A 19,439-nucleotide genomic window follows, 5' to 3' on the forward strand; every position below is an offset into this window, starting at 1 on the left:
AGAGGAGGCATGGTTCCAACCCCCAGGAGCAATGGGAGGGAGTAGACCACGCGCGCGCGCACACACACACACACACACACACACACACACACAGAGCATATGAAGGGGAAGAGCATGCCCATGTGCCTGTCCCACCATCCCCAGGGCAGTGGGAAGGGAAGATGATGCACAGCCCCAATCTTTCCCCACCCCCAGAAGCAGCAGGGAGAGAGGAGCAGGCCCAAGCCTCCCCACCCCTGGGAAGAGCAGGGAGGGAGGACTTCATGGGTGTGTCTAGACTACAGAGTTTTGTCGACAAAAGTGGACTTTTGTCGACAAAACTATACCTACGTCTATACTACCGCTGAGTTCTGTCGACAGAACGTCGACAGAACTTAGCAGTTTTGTCGACGCTGGTAAACCTCATTTTACGAAGCATAACGCCTTCTGTCGACAGAGTTCTGTCGACAGAAGGTGTTATTGCATGTAGGGTTGTGTCTAGACTACAGGGTTTTGTCGACAAAGCAACTTGCTTTGTCGACAGAACTGAATGTAGTCTAGACGCTCTTTGTCGACAGAAGCTTTGTCGACAGTATCTGTTGACAAAACTTCTGTCGACAAAACCCTGTAGTCTAGACGTACCCCATGTGTATGTCTTCTATCACAGTGGGACAGGCAATGCTAGTACCTTTAATTGGGCCAACTTCTGTGAATAGGGCAGAGAAGCTTTCCCAAATGTGGCATTTTCTTTCAGGATAGAATGGGGAGTAGTTTAAGCTGATGAAAATCACATGAGAAGATGTTTAATTCTTTCTTGTAGCATTATTGAAAGCTGGAACTTACAGAGTCTGTGTCCAATATTAATAATACATTTTCAAAATGATGTTAATGAAAGTTAATTTTTCTGGGGAAAATGGAGAAAAAACATTTTATTCTGTTTCTATGACCTGAATGTTGCTGCTACCAGTTCTTAATTTTTGCAATGCAGTAGAATAAATATATGAAAAGAAAGATTAGTTTCATAGAGTGTGCTCCTTTGGAGCCACACCAGCACTGTACCCCAAGAGGGGGGAAAATATGACATGTCTCTGTATTTTTTTTTCTTTGCAGATATCTCAGTAAGCTTGCTGTCCTTAGTTGTCACAGCCTGTGGACTTGCTCTCTTTGGTGTGTCTTTGTTTGTGTCCTGGAAGCTTTGCTGGATCCCTTGGCGAGAACGTGGCCTACCCTCTGGGAGCAAAGACAAAAAGCAAGAATCGCTGAACTATACAGACACAGAGACCAATGACCATGAATACAGTGAGGATTACCTGGGGCAGCCCACTTCCTACCCAGAGTCTTCCCTGAAAATTAGCCACACCTCCCCTGATATTCCATTAGATGCTCAGGCTGGGACCAAGGAGAATTGTGTGCACAATGTCCGAATGCATCGCCAAATCACAGAACCAACCTCTTCTGCTCGGTCAGTAGCTGTCATTTCTTTCTAATGATAATCACAATGAAAGGAGATGAGACCAAGACAGTCAGTTTAGAACCGACAGAGCTGATTACATATGTATGTTTTACTTGCCTCACTCTTTCATGGTGATAGAAAATAATTTGTGTGTTGGGGTGAGCTGGATGATGGATGGCTTTAAAATTAGGAAGGTGCTTCCATAGTAGCCACAGAAGCAATCCATTTTTTCCCAACATGAAAAACTACTTCATCATGTGTGTCTCCCCCTTATACACTGGACAAAATAGGCAAGAAGGTTAGTACTTGTAGAACAAAAAACAGCCTACACTGAACCTTGTAAATTAGGTTCATTTGCACTCATCATCAATACTGAGGGCCCTGCAAAAGAGAAAAATAGGACAGGCTACTGAAACACTTCTGAGAATTAGAAACAGCATTAAAGGTGATAGCTTTTAGCCAGAGCCTTGACTGTGGGGGAAAACTTACTGAGAAAGATTAGAAGGCAAGGAACCAAAGTGCCAGCATATGAGGGAACAGTAAAAGGGGAGGGGAAGAATGGGAGAGTGGTAGGGGCAGGTGATAAAAGGATTAGGCTGCATGCAACCAGAAAAAGGAGCAGCATGTGACACGACAGTTAGTGGATTTCTGAGCCAATGCAGATGTATTGGATTTGGAGAAGATACAGTACTCTCCGTGTTGCTTCTGAATAACCTCTTGTTGACTTGAGTGGTTTGGCAAAGGCTCTTGCCTGCAGGCTGTACTTTAAGATAAGGTGCTGCAACAGCCACTAAAGGCTGAGAAATTGCTGACAGGCCCAGGTTTAGATGTGAGAAGACTCAGCCTGGACTCAGCCAGCAAACACCACAAATACGAAGGAGCAAAGGCACATAAGACACATTTCGATATCTTTTTGCCATCTTCTGCAGAGCAGTGTAAGGGAGGCTCTGTCAGACTCTGATCTTGGAGTCTGTGGAGAGGGAATTACCATAACTGTGGATGCAGGACATCATGTCGTGCATACAGACACCTGCGAGGTTGATTTCAGAAAGGAATGGTAGTTGAAAGCTGTGTTATGGAGCTAATGTTCTGTTTTCAAATCCTGTAAAAGTAGTATGCCCTATGCTCTGTGGTTCACTAAGAATACCACTGGGCTACGTCTACACTGGCCCCTTTTCCGGAAGGGGCATGTAAATTTCAGGAGTCGTCGTAGGGAAATCCGCGGGGGATTTAAATATCCCCCGCGGCATTTAAATAAAAATGTCCGCCGCTTTTTTCCGGCTTTTAAAAAAGCCGGAAAAGAGCGTCTAGACTGGCCCCGATCCTCCGGAAAAAGTGCCCTTTTCCGGAGGCTCTTATTCTTACTTTGAAGTAAGAATAAGAGCCTCCGGAAAAGGGCACTTTTTCCGGAGGATCGGGGCCAGTCTAGACGCTCTTTTCCGGCTTTTTTAAAAGCCGGAAAAAAGCGGCGGACATTTTTATTTAAATGCCGCGGGGGATATTTAAATCCCCCGCGGATTTCCCTACGACGACTCCTGAAATTTACATGCCCCTTCCGGAAAAGGGGCCAGTGTAGACGTAGCCCTGGTGTTAGATGTCAATAGAGGGCCATTCTCTACTGGTTACGCCAGGGGTGGGCAATAATTTTTGGTAGGGAGCCACTCCAAGATTTTGGAAAGTGATCAAGGGCTGCACTTTTCTATGGAGGGAGTGTGGGGTCTAGGATGGAGGCTGGGTACAGAAAGGCACACTGGGTAAAGGACTGGGATGCAGAAGAGGGTGTGGGGTCTGAGATAGTGTCTGGGTGAAGGACAGGGTTATGATGGGAAGGAGTTTGGGGTGCAGGGTAAGGAAGTTAAGGACTAGTCAACTATCCGATAAGCAAATGTTTATCGGATAGTCAGTTGACTAGTGGATTCCTGCCCTTCCCTCCCCCTGCTGCCTCTTTCAGATAAAGAGAGGAGAGGGTACTCCAACAAAGCGGCAGCGCCTCACAGCTGATCCCTGGGTCAGCTGTGTGGTGCTGTCCCTTTGAAACGCTGTCTCAGAAACAGAGCCCGGGGTCAGCTGGGGACAGATCCTGGACTCTGTGCAGCATTTCTGCAGAATCCAGCATCAGCTGGGGAGTCCTCAGCTGACCCCGGGTTCTGCGTGACATTTCAAATCGGCAGTGCAGCATGAAGGTGTGTGGGACTCTTGAGTCCCCCGCCAGAGGCGTAGTGAGAGTGTTATACGCACAGGGGCAAAGGCAAAATTGGTGCACATCTGATATATGTGTACTCTGTGCACATCTGATATATTTTTACCAAAACTCCTGCCTGCCCAACTCGCCAAAGGAGAAAGGAAATAGGGTGGCCAAAAGGAATGGTATAGAGCAGTGTGTCTCAAACTTTTTTTTATAAGCTTCAGAGGGGTAGCCGAGTTAGTCTGCAACAGGAAAAGCCTAAAAAAAACCCAAACAGTCTAGTAGTACTTTAAGGAATAACAAGTCATGTAGATCAGGGGTTCCCAAACGTTTTGACACGGGGACCAGTAAATCCATTCACGAGCTTTTGGAGGACCGGTAGCAGTCATTTGCATATTCATTAAGCAACTGGTGAATATTCAACTAAGTTGTTTCTGGTCCTCCCAAAGCCCCCAGTGCCAGCATTAGCAAAGCTTTTGATACAGTCACCCACAATATTCTTGCCAGCAAGTTAAGGGAATGTGGATGGGATAAATGGACTGTAAGATGGAATTTTGAAAGTTGTAAGACGAAACACTAAATTTTCAGTGTTTCACCTGGCTGCATCCTCTGCCAGCGTGGGCCAAGGCTTGGGGAACCCAGCGCTGCATGGACACTCCAGGAGACAGGAGCAGATTGGGGGTAGGGTATCTGGCTAGGAGGGAGGATGCAAGGAGGGGTAGGGTTGCGAGGTGTCCAGTTTTGTACCGGACCATCCAGTATTTGAGGCTTCTGTCTGGGAAAAAAGTTGAGAAAATACTGGACATATAAAATGTCCAGTATTTTCTAATTAGATAAGTTTTATTATAATTAGGTGTATCAGTATGTAGCTGTGAACTGCCTGGCTGGTAGATGTGTTAATGCTGCGTGCGTGTGTCTACCAGCCAAGCAGTTCACAATTGCTCAAGGGAGGCTGTGCGGGTGAGAGGGAGAGGGAGGCAAAATGGAATCCCCAGAGCTGGACTCACTCATGTGGCATGTGCCCAGGTCAGTCCCGCTCCCCCCCCCTTTATTTTATGTGAGCAGATAACAATTTTTCACATCAAATTGTTGTATTAAATTAAAACAGGACCTGAAAAATATTATAAGATAACCTTAAAACATAATCTATAAAAATAAATAATGACAAATTTCCGATAGAAGTACATTTTCCTTGGTGTCCCTGAAAGCTATCAGTTTTCTTTGTGTGGCCCCCAGTGGGCTTCAAGTTTGACATGCCTTATCTACATGTTTGTTAGTCTTTAAAGTGCTCCCACACTATTGTTTTTTAAAGTTTTTCCATTTGTTAGAAAGTATCTTTTATTAAAAAATAATTAGAAGTAACCACAATGCACTCACCTTTCCCTCTGAGCCAGACTCTCTGCAGCGCTCCCCCATCCCAATGCACTCACGCCTCCCCCAGAGCCAGACACTCCCAGCACCAGGAGCACCCCCCCAATCAAATCTCCTTCCTCCCATCTTCCTCCCTGAAGAGCCAGGCACCAGAGGAATGGGACAGCCTGGGTAAGGAAATCTTACATTTAAAGTCGTCACTCCTGCCACCCAGCTTGGCTGCCTCAGCTCACAGTGTGTAGAGGGAGGCAGCACGTGCCCAGCTCCCCGGTCTTTGCTCAAAGCATCATGGGGGCCAGAGCAGCATGCTCTCTGGTCCCACCCGAGTCCGGTGCCCCCCTAGTGTGATGCCCGGGGGCAACTGCCCCATCCCCCCGCCTCCCTTCACTACACCTCTGTCCCCCGCTGACTCCAGGCTCCATGCAGGCACTTCCACTTTGAAATGTACAAGAGCCCCTGCTGGGGACACTTGTACATTTCAAAATTAGCACGCGGCATGCAGCCTGAAGTCAGCAGGACTTCCTCCTGGCCCTGGGCTGCACCCGGAGTTCCACATTCCAGTGGGGGCTCTTGTGCATTTCAAAGGAGGAATGTGGAAGTGCCTATTGACTAACTGAGTAGTTGATGGAAATTCTGTCGACTACTCAACTAGTAAATTAACCACTAGTTAACATCCTTAGTGCAGGGTCGAGGAAGGTGCTTGGGTGCAGGAAAAGATTCCAGCCTGGTGTAGGAGGGAGTACAGGGTCTGGCAGGGAGTTATGACCTAGGGTAGGGGGGCGCAGAGGGTTTGGATGGTAACCTAGGGGAGGGAGCTGGGTTGTGGGAAGGGCAGGGGTGCCAGAGGAAGGCTCTGCCTGGGATGCAAGGCCGGCTGTAGATTTTTTGCTGCCCCAAGCACAAAATTTTTGCCCCCCCCCCCCCCTTTTTTTGTTGGCTTTTACACGTTTGCACTTCGCAATGTTTTTTGTTGTTGTTTTCATTTTTGTCCCGGCGTTTTAGCCCTATAAATAGCCAATATAATTTTAATTATTTGTTTTTCCATAAAGGCAAAGGCGCTTCAAGTAAACTTCCTCTCCCCTTTCACTTGCTGCTGGGTCACAACAACCTTTTCCCTGCCCTGTCCAGCCCCTCTCTATGTACAAGCACCCCTCACTCCCAACCCAAAGGGAGAGCAGGGAGCAGGGACAGTGCAGAGCCAGAGGGGCATGGGGAACAGGGGGAGCAGGGTTCACCATGGGGAATGGGAGATGCAGAGCCAGAGGGGTGCGGGGACTGGGGGAAGCAGGGGGACTGAGGTGCTGGGGTGCGCAGAGCCAGAGGGGTGTGGGGAATGGGGGAGGGGGTACAGTGGTGGCACAGGGAATGGGAGGCGCAGAGCCAGAGGTATGCAGGGATGAATGGGGGAACAGGGTGCAGGGGAGGTATAGGGAATGGGACGTGGGGAACGGGAGGGGCAGAGGGATCGGGGTCCAGGGGCAGTGTGGGGAGTGGGGGGCACAGACCCAGAGGGGTGCAGGGAAAAGGGGCTGTGGGGTGCAGAGGGGGCGCAGAGCCAGAGGGGTGTGGGGTTCGGGGGGGGGCAGGGTGCGGGGTGCAAGGGTGGCGCAGAGCTAGAGAGTCACAGGGAACAGAAAGCAGGGGGACCGGGGAGCAAGGTGCGGGGCGCAGAGGCGGCGCGGGGAACGGGCAGCACGGAACCAGAGGGGCACGGGGCGGGTCAGGGCGGACACAGTGAGCTGGGAGGCCGGCAGGGAGCGCTCTCTCGCTGGCGAAGGGGGCTGAGGCAGCCAGTTCCACAGCCAGTTCCCGGGGACATGCAACCAGAGCCGAGCTCCTGCGGCCCTTTAAAATAGGTGGGGCGGGCGGGGCTGAGCATTGCTGGGGCGGCAGCTTACCTGGAAACGCTGCCCCTGGAAATGTGCCACCCCAACCACGTGCTTGATTTGTTGGTGCCTAGAGCCGGCCCTGCTGGGAGGTGCTTACCTAAGCCAGCAGACCGGCAGCAGTCCCAGCCAGGCTGGGCTCCCTGCCTGCTGCAACCCCAGATTGCTTGAAAATACAGGCTGTTCACTCCACGTGGCTCTCACCTCTGGGTGGGGAAGAGGCTTCTAAGACCCCCAGCTCCCAAGCCAATCTCTCAGCTCTATTGGCTGGAAACAGCTGAGAGATTGCTGAGGTCAGTTTTTATTAGCTGGTTGTTTCTGGCCAATAGGTGCTGAAGATTGGGCTGGTTGCGAGGAGATCACACAAAGCTGCATGCCCGAGGATCTCGGCAAGGTGGTTCGCGTGCTGGATCCAGTGGCTTGGTGGACCGGATCCAGCCCCCAGGCTATATTTTGCCCAGCCCTGGGTTACATGTGTATTTTGGCCTTTGGGGAAACATCTCACTTAAGTCAGTTTTGGAAAATAAATAAACCCTGACTGGACGACAGGAATATAAATCATATTAATTTTGATTCATGCATACAGTTTGATCCTCTGCTATAGTATGCTGGGCTTTTTTGATTTTGGTTTTGGTTTTTGAACAGCTATAAGATGGACGCTCAGAGATGCAAACTGTATAAGAGTATGTCTACACTAGCTCGTTAGTTCGAGCTAGGTAGGGTAATGAGGAATGAGGAGTAATGGTAGTTCGAATTAAGATCTTTAATTCGAATTACCTACTCCGTGCCGCATGTAGCCGCGAGCACGGAGTTCGGACTAAGGGGGATTTAAAAATGGCGGCGCCCAGGAACATGCAAATGAAGCCCTGGATATTTAACTCTCGGGCTTCATTTGCAACTCCGCTTGCCCTAATTACCCTACCTAGCTTGAACTAACGAGCTAGTGTAGACATACCCTAAGATACTGTGGGTGAGGAACAGTTCCTAGCAAGCACAGAACTGAGAATCAGGATATCAACATTCTAGACTGAACAGTTATGAGCTTTACAGTGTGACCTTCATCAAGTTTCCATACTTTAGTTTTTTCACCTATAGCAGCAACCCCTATTTGTCTTTACGGATCATTAAGATGCTGTAATAAAGAATGCTAGGGGTTAAGTTGTATGATTTCTTATTTGTGGTATAATATCTTGTCATGGAATTACTAATGCATAACAACATAATTATGCTTCTGCTGTGCAGCATGGGAGAAAAATTAGATGAATTATAAGAGACAATACTTTAATGCACACACTTTCAGGAAATGGTAACAGCAGAGAAAATAATGCTGATTATATTCAACATAAATATTTTTGGACTAATCCTGTTCTAAGATTTTCCTGGGTGTTCCTTTTTATGTTTATCTAATTTTGTTTTTATAGTTGGTTGCATGATTGCTTTGTACAAATTGGAGGAAAATGTAAAATCCAACTTATAGGATAAGGGTTTTACCTAATCCCGCTTTCATGTCCCACTACCATACAATGACTACAGATTTGATTTCTGCAATCTTCTTGTATAGTGGAAATTTCAATCACTGTAACCACATCTAGATAATAAATCTCACTGGACCATCTTCACTCCTGTCCCTTTCACTGCCCCATCCTTGGCCAGTCTCCCAAAGGCCCATGACCCTGTTGCTCTTTGCAACTTTCTCAGAGAGCCCAAGGTGGTTGGAAACTCTCTCCCTTGCCCATGTTACGGAGGCCAGGGGTCGGAGCTCGTTTCAAGCTTAGCCCCTGATTTAGATTTGCTCCTGGGCAGCCCCCAGAAGCAAGAGTTCCCAGCAGCAGCTGCTGTAACAAAGAACAAGCAGCCTAGAGATGGAGGCAACAGCGCAGCTGGACTGGGGACACTGCGCTCCAGAGGCAGTCCCAAGGGGGAAGGGAGGAGGCCACGCGGCACATGGTGGTGGGGTAGGAGGTCGCAGGGGCTTGCTGGGCAGTGGCATGCACCATGCTGGAACTCGAGGAATGCTGTGGTGTGAGCCATAGCTGTCAATGAAGGGCCATTGGTGGGGGTGGGCTGCCATTGGTAGACACAGCACATGCCCGAGCCAGCAGGGAGAATGAGCAGCCATGCTTTGGTCCACAGCATGGCAGTTAGAGTGACGCCATTTTGGGGGCATCCTTCCTGTGGATCACCTGTAAGGTGGCCATTGACCATTAGTGGTCCATGGACTGCATTTTGAGAACCACCTGCTCTATAGGCATGTAGAAGTAAAAATCAAACCCTGAGGCATCATACAACCAAAAATATTGGATAAGAAAAGCCAAATGAAATCAAAGAATTGGTCCTGTCTGCAAACCAGAACCTTAAAACACCTAGCAATGTAATCAGTTTAGTTTCTTTCATTTTTCCCTTCAGGCACAATTCAATCCGAAGACAGCTTAATCTCTCGAACCCTGACTTCAGCATCCAGCATCTTCAAAAACAGGAGCAGACAACTGGGATTGGGCGCATTAAGCCTGAGCTGTATAAGCAAAGATCAGTGGATAATGATGATGGACGGAGGAATAACAGCAAGGCCTGTGGGAAACTCAACTTCATTCTGAAATACGATTGTGACTTAGAGCAGTTGATAGTGAAAATTCACAAAGCTATTAACCTGCCAGCAAAGGACTTTTCTGGAACTTCAGACCCTTATGTAAAGATCTATTTGCTTCCAGATAGAAAAACAAAACACCAGACTAAAGTGCATAGAAAGACCCTCAATCCAGTGTTCAATGAAGTTTTTTTATTTCCCGTTCCGTACAATGATCTGACCACAAGGAAACTCCACTTCTCTGTGTATGACTTTGACAGATTCTCCAGACATGACTTGATTGGCCAAGTGATAGTGGATAATTTTTTAGATTTGGCAGACTTTCCCAGGGAAAGTAATATTTGGAAGGATATTGAATATGTCACAAATGTGAGTATGACAACTTTTCATGAGATTTTATATCATAATTTATAGCCTTAAACTGTTTTAACTGATGATAAAAGTTCTCCATAGTAGATTTATTCTCTCTCGCTCTCTCAGCATTTGACCTCAATCCATGGACAGCATTAGAAATGTACTTTTGTAGTAGCTACTGAAGGTTAATCATTATCTTGTTTATAGGGAAGGAAAGCCACAAAAATCTGTTCTTTAACCATCACTTACCCCAAAGAATGTAACATTTTCTGTTCTTTATCTACTTTTCTGTGTTTTGTATTATTTGGAAACTGAATACTTTTGCTTCTTTCAACCTTCCATAGAAGATCACTCCGACAAAGTCAGCTGACCTTGAACCTACAAACAGAGGGAATATTTGAGTTCAAACCTAGCATCAGCAGTTAGTAGCCACAATCTAAAATAAGAGGAAAGTTTGAAGATGTCACACGGGATATGAAACCACAAATCCATATAAAGACCTTCACCATGTACATTCCAGGAGGCAGGTCAAAAGTACTATATTTGCCTAGTAGGAGAATTTTCTAAAGTAAACTTTATTAGAAAATGAAGCAGGGCAATATCTTTACCATAATCTACTAATATTCTTACAGTCTTGCCAATCTTTGGTGTTGGGGCTGATGTAGGAACACTTTCAGGGCATCAGCTACAAAACAGACAGTATTTTCAGAGTCAATGGCTTTATACGTCTCTCAAAAAGGAGCCCTATGCATTTCAGAGCTCCCTGGTTTCAGAAGATAATAAATATTTCATTTGTTTTATGGGACTGCAGTTTTGTGAATTCCACCCTGTAGTGTCAGTAAATCAAGAACTGAAAAAAGAGTGCATGTCATTTAGGCCCTAATCCTTAAAAGCATTTAAGCATGTGTTTAAAGTCATAGGTGTTGGAACCAAGGCTATGTCTACACTCCAGAGAAAAGTCAGAAAAAGATAGGCAAATTGTGAACCGCACTTTGCATATCTTTTTCCACTTTTTTTCCGAAAGAGGCTTTTCCAAAATTTGGCCCATCTACATGGGGCCAAATTTTGAAAAAAAACTCCTCTTTCGGAACATCCCATATTCCTCTCACCAAGAAGAATACAGGGATGCCAGAAAAACACATCCGCTTTTTCAGAAACTGTTCTGAAAAAGCAGACGTGTTCCTTGGATGCAGCAGAGCTTTTCTGGGATACCTATGGTATTCTGGAAAAGCTCAGCAATTTAGACAAAGCCTAAGCATGCTGCCACTCTCCCCCAGCTTGAAGCAGTTTCCGTCATATAGAGGGTTTGCTGTATGATTTAATGGCTCTCAGTAAGTACCCCCACTACAAAAATTGTCCCAGCAGACCACTTAAAGTTTCTTTTGACTTCAGTGGGACTTAGACATTTTTTTCGAACAGCATTTATCACATGCTTAATTTTATCCATGTACTAACTGTCAGGTTGATTAAGCACTAGAATAAATTACTTAGAGAAATTTTTAAGAACAAGTTAACAAACACCTGTCAGGGATGATCTAGATAAAGCTTAATCCTGCCATGAGGCCAGGGAACTAAACTAGATGACTACTCAAGATCCTTTCCAGTTCTAATACTCTAAAAAAGGATACTTTCCTGCTAGTCATTATTTTAAGCTCTCTTATCTGTGAAGTTCAGAATACGCATTGGATGCCCTAGCAGGGCATGGGGTGAAACAGAAGCTTCATCCGAATGGAGGGTGGAGGAGTTGGAGAGGGAATGAGGTTTGGCCAGAAGGGTTGAAGGGCAGCAGCAGGCTCCAGGCTGGGACAGAAGGTCCTGGGAGTTCCCGGGCCCATTCCAGCCCCATTAGGTCCTGCTCCTGCCTTTTCCTCTGCCCTCAAGCATGGGCGACTTCACCTGAAGGAAATAGGCACTCCTGTCCTCCCAATATAGCTATTGTGTTTGAGTTCACATTTTTAAAACTCTTCAGTTCCATGTGTTCTGAATTGTCCCTGAAGTGCAGGCCCATCTATAGCTCTTAGAGCTGTAGTCAAGTTGCATTTCAGAGTACAGTAAAGATGCTTATCCAAACAGAACAAAGGACATGGAATTCATTCTGAGAAATAGAGTTTTTTCAATGTAAATGATGCACACCAGGAAACATAACCCAGTTTCAGGTACTGTTGTTTTCTAGATAAGGAGTTCAGACCAGTGATGTTCTGTAGTACTTGATTTTCCAATTAACATTTCCAAAAATACAAAAGATTAGACTTTGCATATTGAAAATTGACACTAGCCTAGGATAATTCAAGAAGTTGGTCTGAGTTGCAGCAAATTCAAATTCAATCCTTTATCTGTGTTTCCTAGCTGCCAGATGGACTGCCAGCAAAATCTCAAATCCTATTGGGAATTCAGCAGAGCTGTACAAAACTCACCTAATTTCATCACAAATCTGAATACAGGGCAAGGTTCATGAACCTTTAAAGCAAAACTGGGCTGAGTTACCAGTAAATCTGAGTTGATTAACTCTTTTGAGCAGGAATTGCATAAACCTTGGCAGCAGCTGAGTTTCTTATTTTTTTCAGACATCAAACTCAAAAGGGACCATATGCCATGCTGACTTACACCCAAGGTAAACCCACTGAATTCAGTGGGCGTTTGCAAAGTATAAATCATTGAAGAACCCAACAAAAGAGCAGAAGTAAGCATCATACAGCCAAACCCACTGTTCTGGTATTGCCTCTGAGCAGAAGTACATCTACGTCAGTTTCTAATGCACCTCATTCTATTATATAGCAGAGGTGAGCAAGATACAGCCTGGGGGCTGGATCTTTTGATCCGGTCTATGGCCTACCCCACTGGAACCACATGCAGGAAGCAGTCTCAGGTCTCAGAACGGCTGGCTGCACCATCTGCCTCTCTGTGATGGGAGGGGGGAGTTTCATACACTGAGAATCCCCTTCTTTACCCATATCCCCCCTCTCCTGTACCCCAATCCTAAGATCCCTTCTGAACCCAACCTCCATCCAAGACCCCTCATCCCTCTCCATAGAAAAGTGTGGCCCTTGACCACTTACCAAAATTTTGGAGTGGCCCCTCATTAAAAATTATTGCTCTTCCCTGTTATATATCCAGGCATCCCATGTCCCATTATCTTACATTAATTCCTATTTTATTAGTCCAATATATCTAGTCCAGTTTGACACGTAAATGTAACATAGAGCATCAAATCCGGTTTTGCTGAATACCTAACAAAATTGTCTACTTCAAGTGGACATTGCAGATTATATAGGAAATATGTCAGTTTCACCACACCAAAGCCATTTGATTCAACCATTAGACCACATCATCAACGTGTCTACTTCCTGTTCTCAAACAAGCCTGAAGGCTTACAATTCCAGTGAAGTATAGAAACTTCAAATCTTCTCCTTCCAGAGTGCAGTACAATCCCAGACTATGAGACTCTTTCTAATAACATTGAATGCATTACATTAGTAGGGCTGGATAGGCATATGGTAACATAAAGCACTTCCACAGCACAAAGAAGGAATCTATGGTGAGGATTGCCTCCCAGCAGAGAGCAATCTGATAGTTAAATAACAGGTCTTCTAATCTTAGTCCCTCTGAGCATAAAGCTGATTTTTTTTTTTTGGTGTTGCGCTGCTTTTTCCAGCCAGAGAGAAGTGGAAGGGATTGCCTTACAGGCACCAGCAGAGGGGTGTTTAATGGAAGACATAATTAAGCAGATCAGCCTTAGATGAACATGAAAGCCAGTCTGACTGGCTTTTTTGTATGTAAGATTCTCTCAGGCAAGTTAGTCTGATTTCTGACTGTTAGGATGTAGGAGAAGGGGTTGCTTTTATCTTTATTATTAGCCCTGATCTTAACTGCACAACCTAATGCTCTCTCAAACCTCTGAAATTTGTATTCTAAAGACTTTTTTAAAAGTTCATAAACCAGCAGCATGTGGGTACAATTATTCATTGCCCCTATCGCCACTGCGCACGCGCGCACACACACACACACACACACACACACACATAACCTCAGGGAAAAAGAGGAATAGGTTTTAAACTTTAAAATAAAATAATTAATTTATCCGCACAACACATGAAACCCCATCTTACAGCATTCTGCATAAATGAGAATTACCTTCTCCATAAAATACTAAAATTCACATATATTAACATGCCATGTACCAAAGAATAAAATATTTTCAAGGGAATTAGCTACTAAACATGACCATGCTGCTATATAGACAGACAGAAAGATTGCATATCTTAAATGAATCAGTTTCTACTGTGAACATTTGGTTTCCTAATGACTTCATTTTGTTATTTATAGCTTTAACCTCTGTCACCTTGCTGTGTAGCAAATCCTTCCACTAACTTCTTTCTTTAAGAGAACAAAAATTAAAACTGAGTGATGATTTCCACTTAGAGGATGGGAATAAATGAGAACTATGACTCACTCACTTCTACTCCCCGCTGTGCTAGCATTTTCAGAAGCGGTTTTGGATGTCGGACTTGAGACACCTAGAATGTGATTTTCAAATATGCTGGGTACCCCCACCTCTTCTACTGAGATCAGTGAGAGCAGCTGCAAGCACTCAGCACCTCTGAAATTCAGACCGTTGATATTTCAAGATGGGGACACGACTGAATATTTCTGAATATTCTTATCTTGAACTTTTAGTGCTTCAAGTTTAGCAGATATGAAAGTATGTGTCTCACTGAAGTATCGTGTGTGATAAACAATTTAGTAGTTGCTATGTGCTGTACGTACAATGGCAAAATATTTGTGCACTTGCCTATTTGGCTTTGTTAAGAAGTCTTCCTACGAGACAGATAAATTTTAAAAGATACTAATATAATTCCATGAGCTGGATGCACAATCAGAGTACATAACAGGAATGACCTCTTGTATCATCTGATAGCATTGCTTCCCTCTTCCTTATCTGTCTGTGTTAGTGTTAAATAATGTCAGGTATTTTTCATGGTACAACCGTTTGAAAAACCAATACTGTCACCGATTGCACCTTGACTTAGAAAACTTTTCTAAATGATGTAGTAAATTGCTGTGGCAAGAGAGATGACACTGATGGTATCTTTGCAGCTTCCAAATGTAGTTATCTTTGAACTTTGGGTATGATACGTGCAGTTGGATGTTATCTGTATCTGTAAGACTTCTCTATTCTATGTGGTTAACCCAATGCTAATATGAAAGGGTATGTCTACACTGCATCCCTAGTTCGAACTAGGGATGCAAATGGAGACAATCGAACTAGTTAATGAAGCGGGGATTTAAATATCCCGCGCTCCATTAACATGATCTCGCCGGCGCGCTAGTTCGAATCACAGCTGATTCGAACCAGGAAGTGCGCGCCGGGAAGCGTTAGTTCGGACTAAAGCCCTTAGTCCGAACTAATGTTACTCCTCAAAAAATGAGGAGTAACATTAGTTCGGACTAAGGGCTTTAGTCCAAACTAACGCGTCCCGGCGCGCACTTCCTGGTTCGAATCAGCTGTGATTCGAACTAGCGCGCCGGCGAGATCATGTTAATGGCGCGCGGGATATTTAAATCCCCGCTTCATTAACTAGTTCGATTGTCTCCATTTGCATCCCTAGTTTGAACTAGGGATGCAGTGTAGACATACCCAAAGAGCACTTATGCTCTTTCACTCATACCACTCACATTCATGGGAGGAGTTCCTCATAAACATCCAGAAAGCCCCTCCCATTGTCTTTTTTTCAATCCCGCCTTGAAACCCTGCTTTCATGCGATGTCTATTTAAAAAAAAACCCCTCAACTATGATTGGTCAGCTGGTGTATTGTGATCACTGCTTACCAATCATCAGGCACTTCACTGCATGTGACAGAGTGCAGATGCCCCGCCACCGGTTGGGCACCACGGTGAGGGGCTGCAGCCGCCTAACCCCACCTCCATGCCCTTGCAGCACATGCTCGCGCCAGACACCAGGCGTTTTAAATGCCAGTGGCACAGCAGGCAAATGGGGTGGAAGTCTACCTGGGCCATAGCCTGGGAGCAGCGTGGGTGTTCGGGGAAACATCCTCTCCCCCCCCCCACGGGATAGAGACTCGGGCAAGCTGCCCCTCCAGGCAGGAGACCGGTCTCCGCAGCCAGGGGAAGAGCAGGCAGTAGCAGCTGGACAGTCCGACGACTCCTCGGCAGGTGAAGTGGCTGGCGTCCCCAAGAACGGCACCCTTGACCCTAGTGCACAAGGGTGAGTGCGGGCACGGTAGTAAGAGGCCCAGGGTGGGCGTTGGCCCAAGTGGTTGGTGGGTTGCAGCAAGGAACCTCCCCCCAGCCTTAAAGGCTTTGATGTCTAGACCCGTAGGACCCTGGGCTGGGACCCGGAGGAGAGGGTGGGCCCGGGTCCCCTTGCCCCACCCTAAGCAAACATTGGGCAGAGTCTCGACCAGAACTGAACCAAGCTGCGCGGTTCTTAGCAGTGATAAACTTACCAATAACTCAGCCGCCCTGAAGGGCGTCCGACTAGAAAGGGGAGCACTTAAGGATCGCTCAGGGTGAACTGTAATCCCTGGGGTTTGTAGATGGCACGTAGGGTGTGAGGCCTGAACAGTCAGGATGGAATTAGGTACGCCCAGGGCAGAGGAATGTCGGGCAAGAAGCATTGGCTTCTCTCGTCTCACGGACGTCCCTCCCGCGGGCTAGAGCATGAGGGTGGTGCATTCCAGAGTGCCTCCCCCCAGGAATAGGTAGAAGGGGTCATGAAGGGCCACCTCCCGACACTGCAGTATAGCGATACCTCAGGGGCGCATCGCTATATCCATGGTTAGGGGACAAGCAGGCATGGGAAGGTGCTGGCCAGGCCAGGAGCCTGCGGGCGGGAAGAAGGGATGGGGCAGTTGGCTTCTTTCCGTGTCCTGTACATGCCGGGTCTGGCACTGGCAGCATCCCGCAGAGAGAGAACTTCTGTCCCTGCCAACTGGAGGGGAGGGTGTTGGGGAAGGTGTGTGTGAGTAGCAGAGGCTGCATGCTGGAGAGAGTGCTACTGGGGTCCCCTCTTCTTCCCCCAGCAGGTTCTCTTGCACAAGAGGAGTCTCCTCTACATTGCTGCACTTGACTGGGAGCGGATGCTGTCTGAGTGTGGACATGACCCTGGGCTGAATGTGGCACTGCTATGTTTCCATGACTCCATTCTCCTTAGGCTTGTGGGAAGGTGTCCTACCAGGGATTCCTGAGTAAGGCAGGCTGCTCCAGAAACCTTGTGATAAGGACCGAGGGGTTCCTGTGTCAGAGCATCATGGGCCTGAGTGCTCTGCACTGGCCTAAGCAGCCCTAGAAGGAGCACCTGAAAGCATGGTTCGTAGCTTTCCTGACCAAGTAGCCACAGGAAGTGTTCTCCCTTCTGGTGCCCTCCCTGGAGTGCTTCTGAAGGCCCTAAGTCCAAAGCAGGCTCCAATCTATGTGGACATGCTATTTCAAAATAATTCTGAATAATTTTGATGCTCCTTTGTAGTAGGGACACGCTATTTCAATTTTGTTATTTTTGGAATTATTTTGATTTTAATTTTGAAATTATTTCCTATTGTAGACATGCCCTTTCAGGTGTAAGTTTCTGAAGGGTACCTAGAAATCTTCCAGGCTTTCTAAAATTAAAAATTGTATTCAACTCCCAAACAAAAGGGACTTTTTTAAAAGCTACTCCACAAATTACCTGCACTACTCATGTGCTATGAGCAGTTTAATTTGCTCTAATAATGTGCACTTTGGGAAAGAATATTACTTCATGGAGACATATGCAGGAAGTTCTTTCCTTGGAACAATGCTTTCCAGAAAAACTCATAATAGGTGGTACTTTTATTGTTCAGCTGTTTGTCACTTTTAAAGGTCTATACAAACATGAACTAATCTAAAACATTCTTGGAAAGAAGTTAGTAAATATTATCCCCAATTTATAGAAAGGGAAACAGATACAAGAGAGGGTAAGTAACTTGCCCAAGGCAACACACTGTCTTAGTAGCAGAGGTAAGATTGGAACTAGGGTGCCCCTGCTCTGAGTGCCAGGTTTAATCTACTGTGTAATACTGTATTTTTCCCTCAACACTTTACAACCAGTGATTCTGATTGCAAATCATCCAACTCTACCTAAGATGGTTAGTGAAACCTTCAGTGTGGCAACATATTTCAGCCTGTTTTTTAAAACTGCCTTATTTTGGCAAGTGCTTTGTCTATAGAAGTGATGGGCCCATGCTTCAGATTTCAGATCTGGATTTTAAATGATCTAAGGCAGTGGTCCCCAACGTGGTGCCCGAGGGGCAAATAGCGCCCGCTGGGGCTTTTATGCATGTCCACCGAATCATCTGGGCCGTCCCTGCCCCCGGCATGCGGCACATGTGCAGCGCTGGCCCCGGGCGCGCCACACGTGTGCGGCACCGGCCTGTGGCACGTGAGTGGCCCCGGGCGCGTGAGTAGCCCCGCCCCTGGACGCCTGGCACGTGAGAGGCCCTGCCCCTGGGCGCCCGGCAGCCCCGAAAGGTTGGGGACCCCTGCTCTAAGGTTTAGAATGGTTGAGCCTGGGACAACAGGGTGGATTTGATTTAAATCAAATTTATTTAAATCACTAGTCAGGAAGACTCAATTTAATAATGGTTTTCTACATAAAAGTGCATTCTTGTTGGTTGTTATAACCTTAATACATAGTCTTCACAACTCAGATTTAGATGTAGGTTTCATTTTTAGATGGTACACACTATACATTTTTAAACAGTGATTTCTTTTGAAAACTTTTCCGATTAGTTTTATAGCTATATCAGAAAATGAATGATTGTTTGATTATTTCATTTACCAAAGGTAATTAAAGTAGCTAGTTATAAAGTCATTTAGAAGTGAACTGTCTCCAATTCAACAGGTTAATCACTAATATTTGGAGGATTTACTTGCCATGCTGTGTTAGGATGAGAACATCACCAAACAGACATTTAAATTGTTTTATTTAACTAAAACAACAACATTATGTAGTCTGGGGTTTTTTCTTCAACAGCAAATATATAATATTTCAATAATACAAGCATATGATTTTTTTAATTTAGTTAAACATTCAGGTTTTTTAAAATGAAGTTTGTTTTTGTTAAAATTGTTTTCAAATAAAATAGCTAAATGAAATTAAAAAACTAAATTAAATTGTCTATGTTAGCCAGGTCAACATGAGAAACTTAAAATATTGGCATATGCACAAACTCACTTGTCTTCCTGTTTGTAATCTGGAAAAAAAACCCACAAGTTTTCTTGCTTTTTTAATTCTCAAATGATTTCTGAATTTGGAATTAGTCTAAAGGAAGAAAATATTCTTTCTACACTAGCAGAAGAAGCTACTGCTGTTAAAAGTGAGACTAGCACTTCAACGGTATTTGAATCCAAGTTCTTAAGTGACTTCTATCAATTCACTGTTGTAACTTTCATAATGCATCATCAGCAAACATATGTCTTGATTGGTTCACCCTGAGTGTATTATAATTTGCATTATGGAGGGATGATTGCTGTATGCCCATGTCATAGCCAACTCCTCTTCTTCAGCAGTTAAGATTTGACCCTTGTACCAAATAGTGAGAATATTTGCAAGAAAATTAGTTGGAGATAGTGCTTGTCCCGTTTTTTTTTAA

The 19,439-nt window shown here is 45.5% G+C and overlaps 1 protein-coding gene across 5 annotated transcripts in view; it reads left to right on the forward strand.

Moving 5' to 3' along the window:
* SYT9 (synaptotagmin 9) overlaps positions 1-19,439 on the forward strand; it is a 173,650-nt gene that overhangs the window by 78,308 nt on the left and 75,903 nt on the right. For 4 of the 5 annotated variants that reach the window (XR_012903591.1, XR_012903592.1, XM_075927824.1 and 1 more), the window contains exons 2-3: positions 1,090-1,441; positions 9,281-9,827. Coding sequence is in view for 3 of the 5 variants with exons in the window: in XM_075927824.1 (XP_075783939.1) it covers positions 1,090-1,441; positions 9,281-9,827 (899 nt within the window). In the remaining 2 variants the exon portion in view is untranslated. The remainder of the gene's footprint in view (positions 1-1,089; positions 1,442-9,280; positions 9,828-19,439) is intronic. The other variant, XM_075927825.1, reaches the window with a different exon arrangement.

The sequence above is a fragment of the Pelodiscus sinensis genome, chromosome 4, assembly GCF_049634645.1.
Source record: "Pelodiscus sinensis isolate JC-2024 chromosome 4, ASM4963464v1, whole genome shotgun sequence".
NCBI classification, from domain to species: domain Eukaryota; kingdom Metazoa; phylum Chordata; order Testudines; family Trionychidae; genus Pelodiscus; species Pelodiscus sinensis.